We start from the raw sequence: 24,267 nt of genomic DNA, 5'->3' as shown, positions 1-24,267 counted from the left end.
TTTCTATCATTGCCCTAAGACAGTATTGATAATACATGCAAGTTTAAGCTAAACATGTGTTTGTATTCTACATGATATTAAGTAAGTCTGTAACAAAATATGACGGCGCTCGATCCTGCACATTCTCTCCACAAAGATAAATCATGCTTTTAAATTTGTCTCCATCTCCTACTCCATCCCCTACTCTTGCAACTTTTGTGTATGTAAATGAGTGTGTGTATGTGTGTGTTTGCTTTTGTGTACAGTATGTGTCAAATGTTGATTTTTTTTTATTGATAGGGTGGTTAGGGCGCACTGGGCGTTAATAGTAATTTGCAAGTAAATTTGCAATGTTACATAAATGTTATACGCACACACACACACACACATACACACACCCAGACACACACACACACACACACACACACACATACACACACACACACACACACACACACACACACACACACACACACACACACACACACACATTCTATGTGTGGAGGAACCTGTGAAGGCTATTACACATTTCCCAAAAGCTCTCATTGGCAACTTATTTTATGTTACCACTAGAAGGGCAGTCAGATTGCATGTTGTAAGTAAGGGATAAGAACGCCGGTCATTGTCGGGAAATAGGTCCCGACAGGGCAATTAATTAGTATCTGCTCCAAGCTGTAATGGGGTATTCCTCAGCCTATACCCTTCCATCAGGTTTCATGAAAACCAGACAGGTAGTTTTCCATTATCCTGCTGACAGACAGACCAACAGGACTGAAAACAAAAAACCTCATTTGTAGAGTTAATAAAGCAGTAATAAAATCAGTCTGTTAAAACATTTAGGTGACTGTGAGGATATTACAGTGGACAAAGGTTATAGCAGTGGTTACTTATTACAGATTAAATTACAGCATATGATCTGGACAAGGATCTGTATAAATACCTGAATCTCTCGGTCACTTCAGACGGTCAGTCAGGAGCTAGTGAAAGCATGGCAGCATCCCCACTCTGTGTCTCTGTGCTGTTGCTGCTGCAGATTCAGCTGCTCATCGTGGGAGAAGCTCAACCCCTGGAGCCTCCAGCCCTCAGCTGCCCAGCCCTCGCTGGCATACCTGGCACCCCTGGGCACAACGGCCTCCCTGGCAGAGACGGAAGAGATGGGAAAGATGGCAGAGAGGGAGCTCCTGGACCCAAGGGGGACAAAGGAGATCTTGGTGTGTGTGTGTGTGTGCGTGTGTGTGTGTGTGTGTGTGTGTGTGTGCGTGTGTGTGTGCATGTGTTTTTTGTGTGTTTTTCCCCAGGTACCTTCCTATGTATTCATGTATAAACCCCAAACACATGCTTGTCTTCTTTACAGGAGTGGGAGTGCAGGGCCCTCCAGGAGAAAGGGGTCCAGCTGGTCCAAAGGGGGACAGAGGGGATCCAGGAGCATTGGGTAATGCAGGGGAATGGTAAAATGGCAAAATGGTACAAAGGAATGTGGCTGAAAGGATTATTAAATTAACTGATTTGTACAATTTCTCTTGTGATTTCAGGGACCTTGGCCAATGACAGCTTGCTCATATCAGAGATCCTGGCTCTCAGAGGAAGACTTTCTCTACTAGAAAAAGGTGAGGTGGCAAACTCTTGTTTAAAAAATTGTATACAATGGCATGACTGTTGTGTAGAGTTTCTTTGAAAGGATGTTTGGTAGTGCAATGTATGCTGATGGCACATTTACCTCATCTCTTAAAGCCTCAGGTTACCGCACCTTCCGAAAGGTTGGGCTGAAGTACTATGTGACTGATGGGCTTGTGGCCACTTTTGATGAGGGCCTGAAGTTCTGCTCAGATGCTGGAGCCACACTTGTGCTGCCAAGAACAGAAGAGGAAAACCAAGCGCTAGCCAATGTGCATGCAGTTTATCCGTCCACTCACCCATTCATTGGAGCAACAGACAGGAATCACGAGGGACAATTTTCAGACTTAAATGACAAACCGTTAACTTTCACTAAGTGGCACAGTGGTGAGCCGAATAACTTTAATGGTAATGAGGATTGTGTTTTTACCTCTGCATCTGGCACATGGCTTGATGTCAACTGTGACACTGATCATCTAATCATATGTGAAATGACCAACTGAAGAGAAATATTACAACAATTATTTCCAATCATGGCAAAAGCATCAAAATAATGTAAGTCGCCTGATTTTCAAGTTTAACATGGGAACATCATCCTTTTTATCAGAAAACAAGTGAGCAACCTCAGCTCCAGAGTTAAAGTCCTTCCCTTAGCCTGTGCACAAAGGTGATATCACTAATTAGATGATCTACCTGGTTGAAGAGTTGGTAGTTGTGCTGATTAGTAAATTATCTGATATGTTGAAGGACCCTCTGAAGCTGGAATTTCCACCTCTGATATCAGTAACTTACTGTATTATGTTCTTTATCTTTTACTTGTGTTTATTATTTCACAGGTTTAGATGATATTATTATGTATATTATGTATATTATTATTGTTATTCCACTTTGCGTTGAAATATTGCTGCTTGTTAACCTTGTTTCACATAGCTCACAAAATATTGGTACTGCTTTATGAATAATAAACAAGCCATTACATTGCAGTGATATGCTATGAATATCAACGGCATTGTTAATTATCTGAATGACAAACAGAAAAGTGTGACAGTGACAGGCCAGTGACAACCATGCTTTTCCAAAACTTGCGTAAAATCAACACAATACAAATATTTTCTCATAATCAAAAGAAAATAATTAATTTATGTCATGGTAAAAACATTGAAATAATGCGATGTCACCTAATTTAAAAAAAATAATATGGGATCATTCATGAGGATTTTTAAAAAATGTTAATCTTACATATCAGAACCTTTAATGTATTTTCCGCTGTGTATGTTGGACTTTAGGAGGCCCGTCACCCTAGCTCATTGCGACTCATTTGTTGAGTAGCGCCATCTAGTGAATGTGTGTGGCAATATCCTGTGACAAAAAGGTTCAAACTTCATGCTGCAACAACTGACACATTTCAGTTGCCTACTGCTTGCAGATGCCATATTTAAACTCAGGATAGTATCCATTTTCTGTTGTAAATGCTGATTCTATACAGTGTAAAGTAAATACTCACAACGGTAAGTTATGTGTAATTAAATGGTTAGATTGTATAATTATACCATAATAAACAGTAAATAATTTAATGATACATTAAATGTAATTAATAAAAATTAATTAAAGGGTGTTTCTTACTCTCTTTTCATTACTAAAACCACCATACGTTGACCCTGTTGTTAGTAGAATGTGCACCATCCATTACCATTGAATGGACTCAATGCTATAGTTGTCAAGTGTTAAGAGTTGTTTATGTCAAATTAATCAGTATTGCAAAACATAATAAATTAATTATATATTTTTATTTTTGGAGCACTGGAATTGTATGTGTTTTTATTCATATATGTAGCTATTCAAACTATGAACATTATTGCATTGCTTTAATAAGCAACCATTGTGTCACCAATTGGGTAACAAATAGACCACCTGCAGGAGCAGGGAGTGGCGTTGGGGCTCTTGAAAGGTACTTCATTTGCTTTGCACAGAACTGGCAAAACTCTGCAGCGCTGATATTACACACTGCTGTATGGTAGACTATGCTAGTTCATTTGCTATTTAGGCAATGTGTGCACCTGGAGTAATAACTCCGTTGGCCACAAACTAGAGAAGACGGTTGTGTTGCGCCAGGCTCGGCAATGCTCCGGGTGTAAGATATGGCCCATAATGGTTCAGTCAAAGCTGATTGTCTGATGTGGTCTATATCTCATAATGGAATATTTGATAATCACACCAGCACGAAGACAAAGAGAATGAAGGGACTTTGTAATAATCCACAATGAACATGTTCTGAAAGGCTAAAAGGGTTTCTGAAGTAAATTTATTTATTTATTCCCATCACATTTGAAATTCAAGATTTACATTTTCCATTTGTATCGATTTTTATCCAAATCCTATTTATCATAAGCATAACTAGTGTTCTCTTAGTATGAAAGCCATGACTTTGGCGTTGTTAAAAGCTTGCTCTTCTAGTTTACACACTGATTTAAGATACAAAATGATCAGGCCACATCCATGTGGTCACCATTGGAGTGGTGGGTGGAGTTGTGGTGTGTGGCCCCACAGTTGGAGACATGGTGCTCATGACTGTGTTGATCCAGCTCCTGTACCGGCAGATGCTGGAAAAGGTGTCGGGCTTCCCTGAGGAGCATCCCTCAGATATGAATACAAAGCCATTCACACCCTGCAGCACGCCTCCACACACCAAAATACTACTGCTGTCTCTCTGAGAAAGAAAGAAAGAAAGAAAGAAAGATAAAAATAATGGGATAGAGAGAAAACAGTATAAATAGGTTGCATGGGACCAGAATTTGGCTTGTCCGACTGAGTTAACTTGCGGCAACAAAGTATGCTAATGTAATAACTTAGACTATAGAGCCATTTTGCAAAGTGATGTATGGACACACACTGCACACACACTCACTCACCAAACAGTTGCCTTGTGCGTTGTGCTGGGGCTTAGTACAAAACATATTACTCGTCCAGTACATCGGGTTGAGCTGCCTACAGACAGAATCACTAAGAACTTGCTGAACCAGACACTGTTGCTTTCTGCTTCCGGTCCCTGCGGTGGTTACAAAATAGACATAAATAGGAGGAAATTAATGTCTGTTTGAATGTCCATGTTCAGTTGCAGTGTCTGTTTCAATATCCATGTGCAATTACAGTGTCTGTTTGAATGTCCATGTGCAAGAGAGAGAGAGACATGCTTCCTGTTTTCAAACTCACCTCCCCTGGATCCCCAGCCGGACACCACACACTGCTCCCCAGTCTGTGGGCATCGAGTGGGCAGGGCTATGGGCTGGACCTGGGGGGTGAACCGTGCCGGCTCTGCCAACCTCACCAGCGCCAGGTCATTTACGGGACTCCTCTTGCGACGACGGCGGTAGGGCTCGTGGTTAATCCACATGGCCACAGGTATCCTCTGCTCTGTGGCTGACTGTCCAGTCAGGTCATCTACCCCGAGTCGAGCGACCAGTTTCTGGGACCTGTGTGGGCATGATGATCAGAGACGCCAATACAGATGATCAGCATCAGAGCATCCATTAGTCCAGTCCAGGAAGTGACCAGCATATCGAGAATGAAGACAAAAGGTCTGCTTTTGCTTTGATTGTCTTGTCTGAGCCTGTGGCTCGTTGCACTTACCCGCCATAGTAGGAGAATTTGGTCAGCACCCACCACTCATTGAGGAGCACCCCAGTCTGCCCAGAAGAGAGGGAGACCAGCCACGGCCTGGCGAAGGGACTGCAGTCTGTGCCCACACTCACCCCTGAGGACAGTTAGTTGTTATTAGCATAGTCAACTTTTCTTATAGATTTTTTGAAATCAATCGAAGTCAGCCACATAGTTACAGCCACTTTTGATACTAGACTGAGAAAACAATCACATTGTAATGATGAGCAAAGCACAAAGTCCAAAGTCTAAGTCAAAGTAATATTAACCAGGCAAAATCTATTTGCTAATTTAATAGCATTGACTGACATCGTACTTTCCCCGCCATTAGGGCTACATGTTTGTATATATGTTCAAATTATTAAACGAGAACGGTATGTTCAGCTTATAAATAAACGAGTCTCAAATGCCCATTCCTCTATTCCGTCCCCTTCACTAAGCAACCTTTGAGTGGCTCGGAGAGGGACTCTAGTGTTTCATCTTACCCACACAGCCCAAAGCAGCTGCCAGAAACAGGAGCCTCATGTTGGATCTTCAAGTGTGTGCGGTCTGAGTTTGGATTCTTTCCGATGGTGGCTTTTATATGTAGCTGAGAGAAACTGCACATCAATGGGAGCATTGTGCAATGTGTGCCCGATATCCTTCCTGGAACAGTTCCTGTTTGTTGAAATCATAGTCCGTATTGCTTGGAATTTCTCATACAGTATGTGTTAACAGAGATCTCCACACCCTGCTGTGTCAACTTGTCTGCTGGAAAACACTCACTGCACGTTACAGAGTGCTAAATGTTCTCTTGTGAAGGCTACTTGCTCCATAACAAACTGGTGACGATGAAACATCTAGAAAATCACAGCGATTATCAATAACCCGTTCATGATTGTTTATTCAAGTGGCCTTTTGTTGTGCTTCTCAGTTAGGGCCAGGCCTAAAATCTCATCTGGCCAGTGCACGGACTGTGCTCTCCTTCATGCTGCTTGTGGAATCATCTTGTGATTGGGATGGTTGGTGATCCACACTGGAATCAGAGATATGACAGTGACAGGGTTATCTTCCAATCTTTAACTCCCATCATGTTCTGTATACTGGAATTCCCGAGCCCATTTACACAATGTACTTTCCTGTTTACACAACCATTTGAATCGAGGTCCTTAAAAGCAAACCACTTTACTGTTCAGCCCATACAGTCTATGGTTCAACCGGATAAAGGAGAAATAAAGTAATTGAAACAAAGATTAAGAAGATAAGGGCCAGCAAACAAGGTGTTCAGTGTATCTTAGATGTGTCATAATAGTTATTCATTAAAAAATCAGTCAACAGACCCTTGCTGAATCAAGGAAGGGTTGTTATGTGTTTTCATTTATTAATTTATTTAGTGGGATACTGCATCAACCTCAAGTCAAAGCTGTTTCTCCTACATGATATGTCTTACATGCACTCACTCACAGATTGTGTAGCAAACTCCAGCCGGACAGTTGTCAAGTCAGTTTTATTTGTATAGCGCATTTAACATGCACAGAGTGCAACCCAAAGCGCTCCACATATAAGACATTGTCATTGACACATATATTAATAATAGATAATAGATGCCGGATGGAGCGGCATAGTTGCCAGCGTACCCGTGACACCAAGACATACATTTAAGAAATAACAAAGACAAAAGATGCCGGACGGAGCGGCGTAGTCGCCAGCGTACCCGTGACACCAAGACATACAAGGCAGACAACAAACAAATTAATAAATAAAATAAATAAAAATGAAAAATAAAATTAGTCCAATTTCCAACAGGCTGAAAATGTCCAAGGGCAATGATGATTCGTGTGAAACTGCACATGGCTGTGTCTCCACAACCGATGCAACGCCAACAAAGTTCTTTACAACTGACCAACCCGGTGAACTCACTGGCAGTCTGAAGATAACGCTAACGTTAGGCCTTGCTAGTCTGGAGATCACTGGAAGCATAACAGTCCGAAGTCGTGGGCGATCTTGTAGATCAGCAACTCGGTGGACTTTTAACAGCGACAGTTTGTTGGTCCGTGATGCAGAGTTCTTCAACGTTAACGTTAACGTTGGCATGGCAGCTCACAGGTCAGAAACAGCTCGGCGGCCTCGGCAGATCTTTCGCAGAGTAGCTCCAGCTGCTGTCCCGAGAAATCCCCTCGACCAGACGGTAAAGTGCAGCACCGGCTCACAGATGGATGGGAAGTATGTCAGAGGCCCAGGGCAAAAGCTAGCCAATACAAGCTCCCAATGGACAAACGTTAACAACATCAGCCGACTTGGAAGCAGTAAAAAGGACTAAGAGAATAACACGAAAACTATCAAAAACTAGATGTACCGCTCTGCCCAGTCCAGCACATTTTTTCCACAAAAATAAGTCACGTTTGTAGCGTGCTATTCAACCACTTTACCAATAACATAGCCCGTCTGTTACAATAATGCATACAGAACTGGTTCTTTCCTTCAAAATACTGTAGGGGACTAGTGAATCACCATAATATAAAAATGTTAACAAACATCAAATGTAAAGTATTTAGCCAGCAAATCAGGGAACCACCTACTCTTTGCAATAAATGCCATGGGTTTTTTAACAACCATGGTGAGTCAGGACCACAATTTAACATTCATGCAAAGGACAATATCTCCTGCAGTACAGTGTCCCTGTCACTGCAATAGGGCATTGGGATTGATATTTGTTTGGTGGCTTTTGCCACCAAAACCACTTCCAGCAGGAACCTACTCTACCAAGGAGGTTTCTTATCCAAGTACTAACTAAGCCTGCTTAGCTTCAGTAATTCAGCAACGTAGTTAATGCACTACGAGGTTTAAACGGCCCTCCGTTTCGTTTTCGGGGCCGTTTTACAACCTCGACCGTGCATTGACTTCTGTGAACAGACCACCGTGTCGTCCATTATCCGGTAGAACTTTGGGAAATCCCATTCAAGTCAATGGATCGTTCTACTTGCATTTTTTAGAGTCGTATAATAAAACATTGTATACAATGTCATGTAGTGCAATGTTTGCTGATGGCACATTTACCTCATCTGATAAAGCCTCAGGTTACCGCACCTTCCGAAAGGTTGGGCTGAAGTACTATGTGACTGATGGGCTTCTGGCCACTTTTGATGAGGGCCTGAAGTTCTGCTCAGATGCTGGAGCCACACTTGTGCTGCCAAGATCAGAAGAGGAAAACCAAGCGCTAGCCAATGTGCATGCAGTTTATCCTTCCACTGCCCCATTCATTGGAGCAACAGACAGGAAGCACGAGGGGCGATTTTCAGACTTAAATGACAAACTGTTAACTTTCACTAAGTGGGGCAGTGGTGAGCCAGGTAACGCTAATGGCAATGAGGATTGTGTTGTTACCTCTGTATCTGGCACATGGCATGATGTCAACTGTGACTCTGATCGTCTAATCATATGTGAAATGACCAACTGAAGAAAAATACTGCAATATAAAATGTTTCCTCCTCATCAAAATGGAAGTATTTCATTCCAATCATGGCAAAAGCAAAATAACGTAAGCACTACTGCTTGTTCATAAACTAAATGGAGCAGGACCTAAATACCTCTCAGACATGCTTCAGCAGTACACACCCTCCAGACCTCTCAGGTCAAGAGATACACCTGTTAGTAAAACCTGCTGTTAGAACTAAACATGGTGAAGCAGCTTTTAGCTGCTATATGCGGCTCAGCTCTGGAACCAACTTTCAGATGACATTAAAAAGGCCCCAACTGTAGCCAGTTTTATATCTAGACTTAAGACCAAACTGTTCTCAGATGCTTTCTGCTAACTTACAAATTCTGAATCTGCCTTGAAAATGATTCTACCTTGTGTCTTTTATTTTGTCTTTTTAATCATTCTCTATTTTTAAATGATTTTACATTGTGTGTTTTATGTTTTTTTTTTCATTATTATTATTATTACTATGATCTTTACCTTTTAAACTATTCTTTCACTATTGCCCTTTTATGCTTTTATTTGTTATTACTGTTTGCTTTTGTTTATGTAAAGCACATTGAATGACCTGTGTATGAAATGCGCTGTATAAATAAACTTGACTTGACTTGTAAGTCGCCTGATTTTCAAGTTTAACATGGGAACATCATCCTTTATATCAGAAAACAAGTGGGCAACCTCAGCTCCAATCATGAACATTCTATACGCAATGTGATTGGACTTATAGAAGTTTCATCTTTTCAGCTCGCAAGCCAACGGAGAGTTGCTAGACTAGCCTGGCTGCTAATTACATTTGCTGCCGCTAGGGTGTGTCTAGATTTCTAGGCTATGGCTGAATCTTTTCATAACTAAAAGCACCACACTTTGACACTGTTGTTAGTACAATGTGCACCATTACCATTGAATGGACACAATGTTATGGTTGTGAAGTGTTAGCTGTTTTTGTCAATTTAATCAGTATTACAAATTACAAATTATATTTTTATATTTTTGGAGCACTGGAATTGTATGTGTTTTTATTCATATATGTAGCTATTCAAACTATGAACATTATTGCATTGCATTGATAATCAACCATTGTGTCACCAATTGGGTAACAAATAGACCACCTGCAGGAGTAGGGAGTGGCGTTGGGGCTCTTGAAAGGTGCTTCATTTGCTTTGCACAGAACTGGCAAAACTGCAGCGCTGATATTACACACTGCTGTGTGGTAGGCTATGCTAGTTCATTTGCTATTTAGGCAATGTGTTCACCTGGCGGAGTAATAACTCTGTTGGCCACAAACACACTCACTCCATGTTACAGATGGAGTGCTAAAGTGGAAAAGCAAAGCTTAAGATGTTCTCTTGTGAAGTCCACTTGCTCCATAACAAACTGGTGACGATGAAACATCAGGAAAATGTCACAGCGATTATCAATAACTCGTTCATGATTGTTTATTCAACAAGTGCATGGTGTGTTTGAGCCAGCTTACCACTGCCCTAAAAAACAAATATTTAAGCAGGGCTTTTTTGGAACAAACTCTCTCCAATTTACCCCCCCCCCCCTCCTCTTCAAGGCTGCAGGCTGTGCTTCTCATAATCATCAACGTAATGCACATAGACAGGTTGTTTCATAGATTGTATAACTATATATTTATGTGGATCCATAAAATATTCAATGAACACAGCAAATGTTAATTGAAAACACTGGAATGGGTTGACAGAACCAATTTCTGACACTTGTTTTTATATAATCATGAGTGGAGATGAGTGGATGGCATATAACAATAATCTATATAAATTGTTGCAGATTTGATATGAACTAGGGCTGTCAATCGATTAAATTAATTACATACTCTGTGATTAATTCATCTAAATTAATCGCATATATAATTTTTGCTGTGAAAGTATTTTAAATATTTAAATTCAAATGAATCATTGAATAATCAGCATTAGTGACATTAAAGTTCAAAAACTCTTTTATTATTATTTTCACTGTTCAAATAATTGCCATAATAATCTAATCTATTTTTCACATACAAGGCATTTCAGGCCACAGATATAACCTTGGGGACATAATGAAAATAAATTAACACTCCTCTCAATGTCAACACTTATTTCTTTGCATTGATGTGCGACTATAGAGTTGATGAACTCCGGTGATATGCAAATTCCTTGCTGCAGGCATTGCAGAGGACTTTATTTTCAACACTTTATTTTTTATCAACACCATCAGGTCGTTTTTTAAAAGTAAATGTTCCAATCAATGATCCAGGCAGCATGTTTTCTTCTCTCTCCTTCATTTTACAGTCTAATTTTTACTGACTAGAACGGCTCGGGGTCAAAGGTCATACGGAATCGATTAATCTGCACTAATTTTTTTAATCAGTTATTTTTTCTCAAATTAATTAATCGAAATTAATCAGTTATTTTGACAGCCCTAATATGAACATTTCAAAGCAACACCATGGAGGATTTGATATATGCCCTCTGGTGTCAATATTCAATGCCTTTTGCTCACACAAGGACTTGAGTTCACAAGCTTATATCGCAACACTTGAGTTTGCTATTTTTTTTCTGTTTTACAGTTTTTTTCTAGACTTTAAATTTGTCTATGTTTTCTGACCTGTGAAATATTTCAGTGCTATGATAACTTGACAAGATACGTCAAACAAGGACATTTCCAATTTTGCACATTTTAAATAAGAAATGATTGATAATGTCATAATAATTGGCTTAATGTAATTATATATACTCGTATAACTATTCCACCTGTCTTTTCTACTATTGTCTTCCATAAATTCATGCTGCACATGGATTACTTTTTGTTGTAGATAAGCTGTTACCAGTCCACATGCCACAACAGTGCAGCTGCCCTCCGACCTCTATTACATCTGGCAGTGGCAAGGAGGTCATTGTCATTGGAATGAATGGTCAGAGCTTTAATTACTAGCATAGCCACCTTCTCTTTTATTTTCGGACTTTCCAGATACATTTGCTGGTGCTTGTAATCATGCAGATCACCCATCTCTTTTTGATTCTAGGACGGTACCAGTTGCATTTGCCTGTGCAGACCTGTAACCGCTGTGGCAAATGCTGGACTGTTGGCCTGCATGATTTGGTTAGGTCCACAGTGGCCCACCAAACCATTTATAAGATTGACCTTCTACAGTCCTTCCGGGCCATCAAACACCTTGCCCCTGGTCTTTCAAGACAAGCATTCGTTGGAATGCTTGATGAAAGAACAAAGTCCTTTGGGAGAGTAAGTGTCAAATATGTTCTGATTATTGTGCACATAGCACCTTATTTTGGACATGTAAATAAAAGTCATACACCACCAATACTTTTTATAAAGTTACATGTCTTTCACTTTGCTAGGCTGGCCAAATTTGTGGAGACACTTTTCAACGCGTTTTTTTTTCGAGTGGTGCTTTGCACGGTCAGAGATGGAGAAAATAACAGGGGCCGCCCCATTCCAGTGCACGGCATGTGCACCTGAAATGCATGCCATGTCTGTGGATGGGAATCGGAAACTTTACAGATTCCGAAATAATTCTGGGTACTAAACTATGCTTTCAGACATCTTCCAATTAAACAAAAATGATAATACTGTACAATAACTTACTGTAATTATACCTTTCATGCAGTGCCGCAACGGGCCAATTTTTGGCCAAAGATGAGGAGGTGGCAGAGTTTGTTGCCAAGATCCATCAAGCTACAACACATGTAAATATGCATTAACCCATCTGCTACTTGTTATCCTATAAAAAAATGTACTTGTCATACATACAATTTCATTTTCTAGACACCTGGCAAAGGAATGTGTGGGTCCTCAAAGTGGGAGGCTGCAAGGGAGAGGGCCCAAAAATCTGCCTCTAAAGTGGATGAGGAGGGAGTAGAGGTGGCTGTGTGCAGGCATGGGGTTCTGCTGAAGGCATTAAACATGTTCCGGGGGAGGGGAATATTTGCATACCCACTGTTCCTACAGTTGCAGGGACTGTTGAGCATGAAGCCTCTGCTCTCAGTAATGCATGCTAAGGCCCATTTATGGACATGCGAGGTAATGATAAAACCTAGGATAAGATAGCACTTTTTACTGCACTTAATTTACTTAATTTCTCCATTGTGTCTCTAATTCTACAGCCAAAGGGGAGGCTTTGCAAAAAAAGTAAATGTCCCTCTCATTTCTTGGAATTTTTTGGCATTTCAGCTAAAATGGGGTGGCCGTAACCTAACAGGGGCAGGCAACACCATTGGAGAGGAAGTCGAACAAGTAACCATTATTCAATACACATGTTATTTACATGCACATTTTGAATTTACAATAGTTTGTTCAACCGTACAATTAACTTATACTACTATTATTATGATTATTATGTTAAGGTCAACAGCTTCCTCTCCAGGGCTGGCATCACCACTAAATATATGCTGAAAGGTGGTAAATATAGACAGTACATTATGTGCTTACCCTATGCTTTACACATGCATTATGGTTGTTATCATTACTTGAGTTGTGCTTCCTTGTAACAGCAAGAGAAGACATGCTTACTGTGCTGGCAATGGCATGGAACGATCGGAAGATCCCAAATATGGCAAACATGCTGTCACATAGATATGCAAAGGTAGATATAGTCACATGTTGCCTTCAGTAATGTTGTGTTGAATGTACTGTAGTTTGACCTGTAGTTTGAAAAAATAATGTGTTTCTGCTTAAGACTGTAAAAGGGAGGCAGAGGAACACAGGATACTGGAGGAACAAAAAAACAACCTCCAGCTTGATGACACCCTACTGCAACACTGGGTTGCAGAAGTGCAGCACTTGCCTTAAGGTAATGCTTTGTGTACATACTGTACATGCATTTCTTACCTATCACCTTACATCAGTTCTTTTCTAATGAAAGTGTTCCTTTTCCAATCTTACAAAGTGTGGAAGGTGATAACCTCCAAAGAAAAAATAGAGGGACTCTACCTCAGTATCAAACAGAGGAAACTTGATCTCTACCGCCTCCAAGGTCTGATGAAAATGTTTCACTTAATTTAATTATTTCAGTATTTGTAGAGATATAGTTGTTAATACTGCTGGCAGAATGTTAAAAAAAATGTAGACAAATGTTTTTTTTATCAGACAGCAACAAGAGATGCCACCATGTATGGAACAAAATTAGAGAGGATACATCTGCTTTCTCCATGGCAGTGGATGAACTCAGGGCACAGGGGAGTGTAGGCCTCCCAGCCCCTGATGAGCTCCTGCAACCGGCCACTTTGTGTGGCCATGGGAGACCCATGGAACAAGTAAGAATATTAACTGTGTGCTTTTTTTTTCATCAATTGTGATTGCAATGTGGTGATCCTGTTATGATAGTTTATGTACCAATGTCTCCCTATCCATGTCAGGACCATCTGATCTTCAAACCAAAATAATGGTCTTTGATCAGTACATGCTGGTGTCAAGATTGGAGGAGGAAAAGAAAATATTGATACAGGAGGTGTGCAGACACACAATCTCTCCAGAACATGCTAACAAGTGTTGAAGGCATGTTGCAAGACCAGAGTAAGTTCTAACATTTACAGTTTCTTACTTCATGTGTTATATTACAGGGCACAATACAGGTCACTGTTTGCCAAAACCAGCTGACACAAAGACAGCTTCTTCCCCCAAGCAGCCCCCACCCTTACATTGAACATAGTCAATCAACACTGTTCTGCTCATCTACTGTACTTCAACCTTACAGTTACAGTATTGTTATTAACACATTATCATTGCTCTGAACTGCCTTGAACTATATTTATATTTAATCTTAAACCTCAGTCTATACTGATATTGCACTATTCACACCCTCTTTTCAACTGTATATTGCATCTTGCCTGTGCCTGTTGAGGTGTCCACGACTTGGCAACCTTGACAGAGACATTGCATTACCCTATACCACCCAGAGTGTCTATTTATTTATTCTTGCAAGTGTACATACTGTATTTATTCTTATACATAGCCATATTCTACTGCCCTTCATTCTATTCTTACTGTTCTGTTTTTATTCTTTTACTCTTTTTATGTTTTATTTTTTTATTATAAAAATAATAAAACATATAAAGAGTAAAATAATAATAAAAAAAATATATATATATATTTTTATTAAGAATATATTTTCTTATATATTAAGTGTGTTGTACTTTGAGAGCAAAGACAAACCGAAGTCAAATTCCTTGTTTGATTATGCAAACTTGGCCAATAAAGCTGATTCTGATTTTAATATTTCTGATTGGTTGCAGAGATGTCATAGTGATGTTTTACAAAACTCAACACTACATATTATTCTTTCTGCTTTTATAGCCACTGAAGAGCACCCTGGGAGAAGAAATTTACTGAAGCGAAGAGAGCAGGAGTTGAAGACCAAAATGCAACAGGCCAAAATTATGTTCTCCATGGCGGTAAAGGGGCAGCTACATGACGGGAACATTGAGGATGGATAGGAGGAAGAGGAGGAGGAAGAAGACAACAGGCAGACAGACACCTCAGATGAGGAAGACTGAAAAAAAGGAAAAAAAAACACGATGGAATACCATAAAGCCAATGAATGCATTGTAGCCATAGCAATGGTGTTGTGTGTGTGTGTATGTGGGGGGGGGACCAATTCTTCATAGAAAAGTTGTTAAAAATATTGGAACAGGAGATGTGCAGACATACACAATTGGACACAATGACACAATCTTCCAAGAAATACCTCCTTTCTTAGCGCTCTGACCTCACACATTGTATGCAAAAATGTTATGTTATTGCATTTCTGTAAGTTGCTTTTGAGAAATGGCAAATCAATACCTATTTTTTACAGTCTATGATCAATACATGCAAAATGTAATTGTTTATGTGCACAACACTTTACAGAAAGGTGGGGTATGTCCCATTTAATATTAAACTACTGTAAATCTGAAGTTTGATGGTAACCTTACAAATTCTTGGTTTGATTTGACATAATGCTGCTAGCCATCCTTCACATGTTTTTAGTTAATGTACAGTTTGTGGAGAGTCTGGCCCACACTCTTTGAGCAGATGTAATTGCTGTGACAATTTTGTTTTTAAGGTTGTAGACATTCTCTTGTTGCAGTATTTTAAAAATATCATTATGAGTCAGGTGAAGAACCAATAAGAAACACTGTCTTTGCATTTCCCTAAAATTAAATGTTTTGCTTGGTCATTGGTTCATAATTTCTGTCCAAATATGCAAATCAGGTACACTTTGCATGATTTTGATGCATTCATGTGTGCTGTAATGAAATAAAATGAAATAATTATTCTTGTATTGTTCCATTTTGCAAGCCATGACATTTCACCCATATCAATATATGTGCCACATGTTGGTACTAGATAATGATAACTGGTGTAACCAGAGGCGATTGCTCTAAGACTACAGGGGAAGCTCAGCCTCCCCTAAAATATCACTGGCAATTTCGTCAATTACTCCCGAATTTACATTAATATTCCAACTAAAATGTGCTAGAACATGATCGACCTCATGGCTAGTTCTTTAATAACACAATCGTTAATAAGTTTTAGCCGTTCGTCTATCTTGATTTTTTTCTCATATTGCTGTGATGGCACGGTCCGTTTAAAAACCCATTGAGGCTCGGCTTACTTGTTCCTTTTGCCCCTGACAGATTCAATGTTCACTACACCTCGTTTGTGCGGCTCCTCGTTTTTTCTAAGAGATTGGTAGCACAGTGATACACACCGACACTACCATCTAGGCCTACTACGTTGGAGACTATACAAAAAACAACATGCACGTAATAATTTCAAAATAAAATACTGGATCATTTCTTTACACAGCTTTATTGAAGTGCATTTACAAGCTGTTTGGATCTGATGTTAGCCACCTAGCTAGCTGACATCAACATTACCTTCACAAAACATAAACTGTTCATGGAATAATCTTTATCTACAATCCAATTCTGATGGTTTAGTAGAAGTAGGCTACAGGATAATTTTGTTACATTGCTTTATTGAAGTGCATTTACAAGCTGTTGTGTCTTATCTAGTATTATCCATCTAGTTATCTGGTATTAGCCATCTAGCTAGCTGACTTGACTTTACCTTCATATTTATATATAAATTGTTCATGGAAAAGTGTACCTGATTTGCATATTTGGACAGAAATTATGAACCAATGACCAAGCAAAACATTTAATTTTGTTCATGGAACAATTTATATCCCCGATCCAGTTTGGATTGCTTACGTAGTTTTCATGTGATGTTACACAATATCTGCCACCTGTGACCGATTAATATTTGGCAGATGCCGCAAATTCCTTGTAAACTTGTAGATAGCTCCGAAAACATTAGTTTCTCCATAAGACATTGTTAACCGGAAGTGAGTTTACGGCTTATCGATATTCAAAATGACGGTGTGAAATAGGCGAATGGACTTTCAATGGGGATTCAGAATGGGCTGATCTCAGGCAACAAAGCTAGACATTTATTGGACAAACGCTCCAAAATCGTAATTTCCAGGGAAGCCGGGCGTCTTAGGGAGTGAATGGGCAGTGGGATGTACCAGGATGCCGAGCCTCTGTATGATGATTGGATGAACTGTTAACGTGGCTGGAACTCGTGATTGACAGCGCTTTAAGACTATACTTCTTCAACAAAGGATTTTAGGTCATTCCCATGCGGATATTTGCCGAGTGAAGTTAATACCATAGGGTTAATACTAAGCTACTGCTCATTATCATTTGCAATATAGCGCACTATTTCCATCTGTCAAAATAAAATCGTGAATATATAGCGTTCTTGAGTTTGCTACTTGTTTTCATTTCAGTTTTACATTTTTTTTTTGTTTATTTGCAATTGTAGGGGGTAAACTAGCCAGCCAGCTAGCTAGCTGTGCATGATGGCAGACAGTGCTGTTGACTTGATTTTGGCAAGGCCATTTGATGTTCTTCCTTATGAAGAGAAGCTCAGAATTAAACAGCAAGGCAGACCAATGCCTAAGATTGATTTAGTTAAAAGCAAAGGGAAACATAACTGTTATTTTTCCCTTTGCTTTTAACTAAATCAATCTTTGTCTGCCTTGCTGTTTAATTCTGAGCTTCTCTTCATAAGGAAGAACATCAAATGTTTAACAGGTCTTTTCAACTGTCCTGGTATGAAAAGAGGATATACTGTTGGCCATGTCTCTTAATGAAACCGTCTCAGGGATGTGTTGTTTGGTCAAAAATGGGCTTTGAGGACCTAGCTAACTTTGATAGAGCATACAAAAGACATGAGAAAAGCAATGAACATGTGAATTCATGTGCAAGGTTAAGTTGTCTTGGCAGGGTCAGAGTCGCCTGGGTGTTCCCATGCTGCCTTGCGCGCGATTTGATTCACGCTGCTAAGGCAGCCTGGAAACTACCGCCCTAATTTTTGCCTCAGATAGGGAACCAATCACAGAACAAGGGGGAAAGCAAGACGATGATGAGCTATGCACAGACGCATTTGATAGACATCCGTGGCACCCAATAAACGGATCTGGGCATTTTTTTCAAATACGAGAAAATTAACGTTTGGTTCCCAGACCACATCTCATTGAGAAGTGGTGGCGCTAGCCAGGCTAGGGTCAGAGTAGAACATGCGATTAATGATGGTGTTCGCATTTAGGTGTCAAAACACAATGAAATAGTGAAACAAAACAGGGCCTTTCTGAACCGCCTGATTGATGTCACTTCAATGCTTGGTCGTCAAGAGCTGGCATTCAGAGGGCAAGATGAGAGTAGTGAATCTGCTAACAAGGGGCATTACAGAGAATCCACTGAAACATGAACCAAATATGATTCTGTCTTGGCCACACACTTCCAGTTATCTTCTGTGTTTTCTGGCATGTCCCATTCCATTCAGAATGATTTAATTTCAGCTACTTCAGCCACTGTCCTTGATGAAATCAAAGGTCAAGTTCACACTGCTCCCTTTTTTGCATGGCAAGCAGATGAGTCAACTGACATTTCTTGCCATGCACAATTGTCTGTGATACTGAGATATGTTGATACTGCAGGCCAAATTCAGGAGCGATTTATTGGATTTTATGATGTTTCACGGGGTCGAGATTCCCAGTCTGTCTTTGATGTTTTAAATGAACACATGCAGGACTATAAAGACAAACTTGTGGGTCAAACTTATGATGGGGCTGCGGTCATGGCTTTCTCTCTGAACGGACTTCAGGCTAAAGTTAAAGAAGTAGCCCCAAATGCAGTGTTTGTGCACTCCTATGCACACAGACTGAACTTGGTGTTATCTCAGGGGGCAAAATGCATAACTGATTCCAGAGTGTTTTTTGCATCTCTCTTCGGGTTTACCACCTTTTTCTCTAAATCCACCAAGATAGCTTTCCTTGAGTCTGCAGAATTATTATATGTTTTTTCAAATAATCCTCCCAATCACGTACACTGAGTGTGTGTACATATTGTATTATATCGTTACCCATTTTAGCAAAGATTTTAGATTACTGTCTGATTTTAGCCGCCTCACTAGTACTATTCGAATAGCCGCCTCACTATCCAAACGATTGTTTCTGCCTCCAGTGGCGTCACGCCCACCCGGATGTTTATGTTTTCACCGCCGTTGCGAAGGGGTCTATACCCCCCTGTGCATTTCATGAACAGACAGTACAACATGTGTGCTTACCAAAATTAATCTTGAGGAATCAGTAGATGTGGAATGACAGAATCCTCCAGAAGTGTAGCACATCCGCAGGAGATGGTAGGCCTACTAAAAGTAAATGAATGAAGTTTGAGTTCACTAATAAGACAAGTAGATCCGTCAATCTCGTTGAGGCTTGGTTTCAACCCGCACCTCTTCCTCTTGACTTGTCTTGCCCACAATCCCTTTTGACACTGATTGAGGGATGTTTTGGAAAAAGACATTGTACATAATAACAGTTAGACCGAAGACCAAGAAACAGAACAGAACATACTGTAGCAGAACAGATGTAACAATGAACAATGACATAGCATGTAGAGCCATGTAAACAGAAAAGTTGTTAACCTCAAATTGTATTAAAGACCAAGAAATGTCTTGAATTTCCCCTGGGGATCAATAAAGTATCTATCTATCTATCTATCTATCTATCAGGTCAACACCCTCTATGGCCTATAGCCTACACTAGTGCCTTGTGAGAAAGCAGAACTGAATAGCCCCTTTTGCGAGCACAAACTCACAAAAGGGGCTAGGTCATCTAACTAATGTTAGATTTGACTGCCAGCAACAATGCTAAGTCAACTACCTACAATCAAGTCAGGTTTAACTAGCTATATTAGCCATTTAACCTCCAGAATTTAACTCTTCAATGAAGAAAACAATATTTCCATTGATTGCCTCTATTACCTAGCTAACCAAGTTACTTAGATACAATGCTTACTAGCGAGTGGATTGTATATAGCTAGCATAATGATAGTTGAGCTCATGTTCAAAAGAGGAATTCAACAAGCAACGACAAAAAAAAACCATGAGCAGGGATGAATAAATAGGCAAACCTCAGAAGTGGTGCATGAATGTAAATAAACCACAAAAGAGATATTTTGCGTCTACTTACAGTACACACCAAGCAGAGAGAAGTTTCTTTTATCAATATGGGCAGCAAACATTAGGGGTTTTCACGGACGTCACGTTCTGCCCGGTAACCTTGGTAACCCAGCACGCGCGTCCATATTGGCAGTACAATGGATTAGCCTATTATGCACTTTGGATATCTCCAGAGAATGTCTAATAAGGGAAGAACTTTCACTCTCGGAACGCTTCCGGTGTGGTACTGCATCTAGGGGTGCTCGCGGGCGAGTCCAGAATGAATGGAAGTCTATGGAGCTGTACCCCTCAAAATCCACTTTTCTCGGGATATAATTTTTTTCAAGTAATTTGAATATTGTATTCGAAAGGGGAGTCAAAGACAATATACTTGGTTGAGTATTATATTTTTTAAGTCACTTAATTGTTCTAAAAAGCCTTTCAAACGTGTCAATGACGTCATTCATTAGCATGATCATAGCATAGCATCAATGCTAGCGTGTTAAGGGCAACAACGACCCAACCTGTAAGAAAACGAAAGGACATGACTCCCGGATTATTTCACTTTTGATTGATAATCCATTTCCATTTTGCGAAAAATAAAATAAAATCTGAGGGTTTCGGTTGTTAAATAGGTGAAAACAATAAATTTAGCCATGTAGCTCCATAGGACCCCATGTATTTTGGACTCGCCCTCGATCGCCATCTAGGTGAAATCTGGTGAACTGCAGCCAAATTCGGTTTGTATGGAATTAATAGAGAGTGGGGAGGCTCTCCGTAGACGGGCTCTGATATCTCATAGACTGTATATATAGAACTGGACAGTGTGGCTGCATTCTGCAGTGTTCTATGGAATTGAAGCCGCCGAGGCGACGCCATCTTGGAAAATTTGGAGCCGCAGAAGTTGAAGCATGCGCAGTGAAGAGGAGTCGCGGTCAGACACGCCCACTCAGCGAGTTAAACACGCCCCTTGTCAAGTGAAATCCGCCCCCTTCTCCTTTCCACAACGCAGGTCGATAATGAGGTCGACTCGGCGCCGAAGGCTAGCTGGCTGGATGAATTTTGCGGCTGTGAGTTAGCTAAACAGTACAAACAACAAAAGTGTTGCGTATCAACTGAAAAGTTTTTTGTCTATTGTTGTTCTTAAATACAATTAAGAACTTATTATGTTGATTATAGACTGTTACAATTTAGTATGGTGAATACTAATGAGCTAACAACAGAAATACGGACAGCGAATTACATGCTAACGTTAGCAGCTACATTAATGTTACCGTCAACGGTAGGCTAAGTTAGTCGTTGAAGTGAAGATTAGCACACAGCTCCCGTAACAGTTGATGCATGATTTACTCGGTTTTATTAGTTTTTGCTGTTTTCAAATATCTCAATCTTAATGTATGCCATCTCAACATGGAGTAACCATTGACTGTACATGGGAATTACTAACACTAGACAGTCAGTACAGTTATGATGTGATAAAGCAACGTAAGTTAACGTTAACGTAATGTGAAGCATGGACCTTATCAACCTGTCATGTTAATGTGCCAGCGCTGCATTTTTTCTAACGTTAACGACAAAGACACCTCCGTTAGAGCTACTTCTGTGATGGTAGGTCGGTAGCATAGACTGTAACAAATAGATTGGTAGGTCGGTAGTTGTAGACTGCATAAGTGAATGATCGATAAATGAAACGCCTGCATTTAACACTACGCCAAGAACCAGTCACTTCCCAGCGATATCGGTGAACATTTGAGAAAGAAACACCTTAGTTTGTCATCTAACGTCCATGATCAGTCATACTGATAATGTTATTTTTCAAGCTGACACAAGTTAATAACATTCACACCGCATATTTAAATGTGTAGTTAACATTAGGTAGGCTGTAAAATTTATTGCACACATATATTTAATTAATTGGTATTACTAGTGGTGTTAAGTGCCTGATTATATGCTTTGTAATGTTGTAAAATTAACTTTATTGTAACTTTCCTTTTTTGCAGGTATGGGTGATGGCTGAATGTACTGAAGGTGGCGGCAAGGTGGTCTCCATCGGTCTGCCTACGTGAAGTGGTTTGGCTGGGGTGGTCTGAGGTGGCGTGTCCTCCCCCTTTCTCCAAGTCCCCTGACATCCATCTCCCTGACATCATCACCCACTGTCACTGGATCAACCTGAAGCCCCTTATACATGGGACATGGCACAGTACCATTACGTTCTGAAAACACATGACTTTCAATAACTTCCGTGGCACCAAGAAAGGTCTGCCGCTGCTCTGAACCTTCTGTTAATGTGACATGATTCATACTTGAGGCTGTACACATCACTTTGTTTCTGTTTTCTTTATTGATGTCACCCAATTTCAACTTTCTGTATGCAGTGTGTCTAGTTAGCTGTAGTAGTGGGTATACTGTGAGCAACCCCAACTGTTATTAAATACGTATCCTTGCCTATTTTAAATGGGTACACTGAGATGATGATGCTTTTTAAATGGGTTTACTGTGTACTAGTACTGTGTATCACCACTGCATATAACTGCTTTGGTATTTAAAAGTCAGAGGCCATTGCTTAGTATTTAACAGTAGCCTACACAAAGATGTAGACGTTAGAAGAATATTAATATCAGAATAATTATTGGTTGATATTAAATCAATATTGAATGTTTTTTTCTTTTGTTTGATATATCATTCAGAATGCTGCAACACCACTGGTCCTCAATCAGCCAAAGAGGACACATTGTAAGTCCTCTCCTAGTTACTCTCCATTGGCTCCCTAGAGTAGCCAGAATTAACTTTAAATCTCTCACTTTGGCCTATAGGACACTGACTGGATCTGCTCCTTGTTATTTTAATTCAATGATCAAGACCAGTCTTAAACGCTAGGTCAAATTCAACTCTTTTCCCCAGTGGTTTAATGTTGGTGGAATGAGTTGCCCAGTGCTCTTCGTTCTTGTGATAGTCTTTTAACGTGAGGAGGGATTCAAAGTTACAAATGGCCAATTTGCTTAGAATGCTCAGAACAGCGGTATCTGAAAATGCTGAGTTAAAGTATCGTTGTTACCTGAGATTGCACTGCTGGAGAAGCATTTTGCATTGGTATGATTTGATCAGGTCTTGCCAGTGATGTGTAAATCCTCCCGTAGACGTACCCCAAATAATACGTCTAAATTGAAAACTGTGACAACTCATTGATAGGCTCTCTCAATATGTCTGTAATCGTATGGCTCTACCACAGGCTTGCCAGTCTTTCACCAGAGAGGGTGCTCCATTTTAAATCAAAAATGTAATATTGCAGCCTTCATGTCAGCTGTAAAAATATGAGAACATGGACCTACTACATCAGGATACTCTGTAAACATTTTACACATAATCAGGAAGCTACTTTGCTGTTCAGTGTGTGTGCTAAAGTGGTACTACATTTAAAGAAACTTATTTTTATTCTTTGTTTCAAGTGCACAAGAAAATACCACATTATGATGATGATGGTTATGGTTACGCTTTTGTCCAAAGCGACATACAAATACAAAACAATATAATACTTAAAACAGGGATCAAAGTCAAAAGTCACAGTCTGCTTTATTGTCAATTTCTTCACATGTCAAGACATACAAAAAGATCGAAATTACGTTTCCCACTATCCCACGGTGGAGACAAGACATATTTTACCAATTAAGTCCACAGACAAACATAACATTCAAGTAAGCAATATAAAAAGTAAATAAGAAGGCACATACAATGAAGAAATAAGAGCAGCAAAATTTGGGTTGAAATTGTGCATACAGTAGACAGTCAAAAGTCAGGCCAATAAATGGCTGAGGTAGTTCTGTTTGACCTAAGTATGCAAGGGGCATAGTGGTGCAAGTTATGTAAGAGCAGCATAAGTGTGTTCAGAACAACAGGACAACAACAACAAGTTGCAAAGTGTGCAAGTGGAGTGCATTCAAAAGAATAATGAAATAAACAATGAAAATTAGGGGGGAAAGCAATAATAAGAAATAATGCCCATTCAATCAATAATATAATAACATGGTAAGACTACATCAAGGAGAATATCAATA

At 39.9% G+C, this 24,267-nt stretch overlaps 2 protein-coding genes across 2 annotated transcripts; one reads left to right on the top strand and one right to left on the bottom strand.

The window, feature by feature from the left end:
• The first annotated feature begins 967 nt into the window (after positions 1–967).
• LOC143118595 (mannose-binding protein C-like) lies at positions 968–2,096 on the top strand. The gene is made up of 4 exons (XM_076279622.1): positions 968–1,190; positions 1,334–1,411; positions 1,512–1,586; positions 1,711–2,096. Exons 1-4 carry the CDS (start codon positions 968–970, stop codon positions 2,094–2,096), a joined length of 762 nt encoding a protein of 253 aa, XP_076135737.1.
• A 1,777-nt stretch (positions 2,097–3,873) lies between these two features.
• On the bottom strand, positions 3,874–5,822 carry LOC143118290 (trypsinogen-like protein 3). The gene is made up of 5 exons (XM_076279369.1): positions 5,733–5,822; positions 5,221–5,344; positions 4,804–5,063; positions 4,503–4,639; positions 3,874–4,300 (listed from the first exon to the last, which is right to left on the bottom strand). Exons 1-5 carry the CDS (start codon positions 5,770–5,772, stop codon positions 4,061–4,063), a joined length of 801 nt encoding a protein of 266 aa, XP_076135484.1. The 5' UTR covers positions 5,773–5,822; the 3' UTR covers positions 3,874–4,060.
• Between the last annotated feature and the right edge of the window lie 18,445 nt (positions 5,823–24,267).

The sequence above is a fragment of the Alosa pseudoharengus genome, unplaced genomic scaffold (assembly GCF_046254945.1).
Source record: "Alosa pseudoharengus isolate Yale_2024_CS ecotype anadromous, Long Island Sound unplaced genomic scaffold, YU_APseudo_1.1 YU_APseudo_1.1_scf_12, whole genome shotgun sequence".
Lineage (NCBI taxonomy): Eukaryota > Metazoa > Chordata > Actinopteri > Clupeiformes > Clupeidae > Alosa > Alosa pseudoharengus.
Note: the sequence above shows the minus strand (reverse complement) of the source record. Positions and strands in the feature narration are given on the sequence as shown.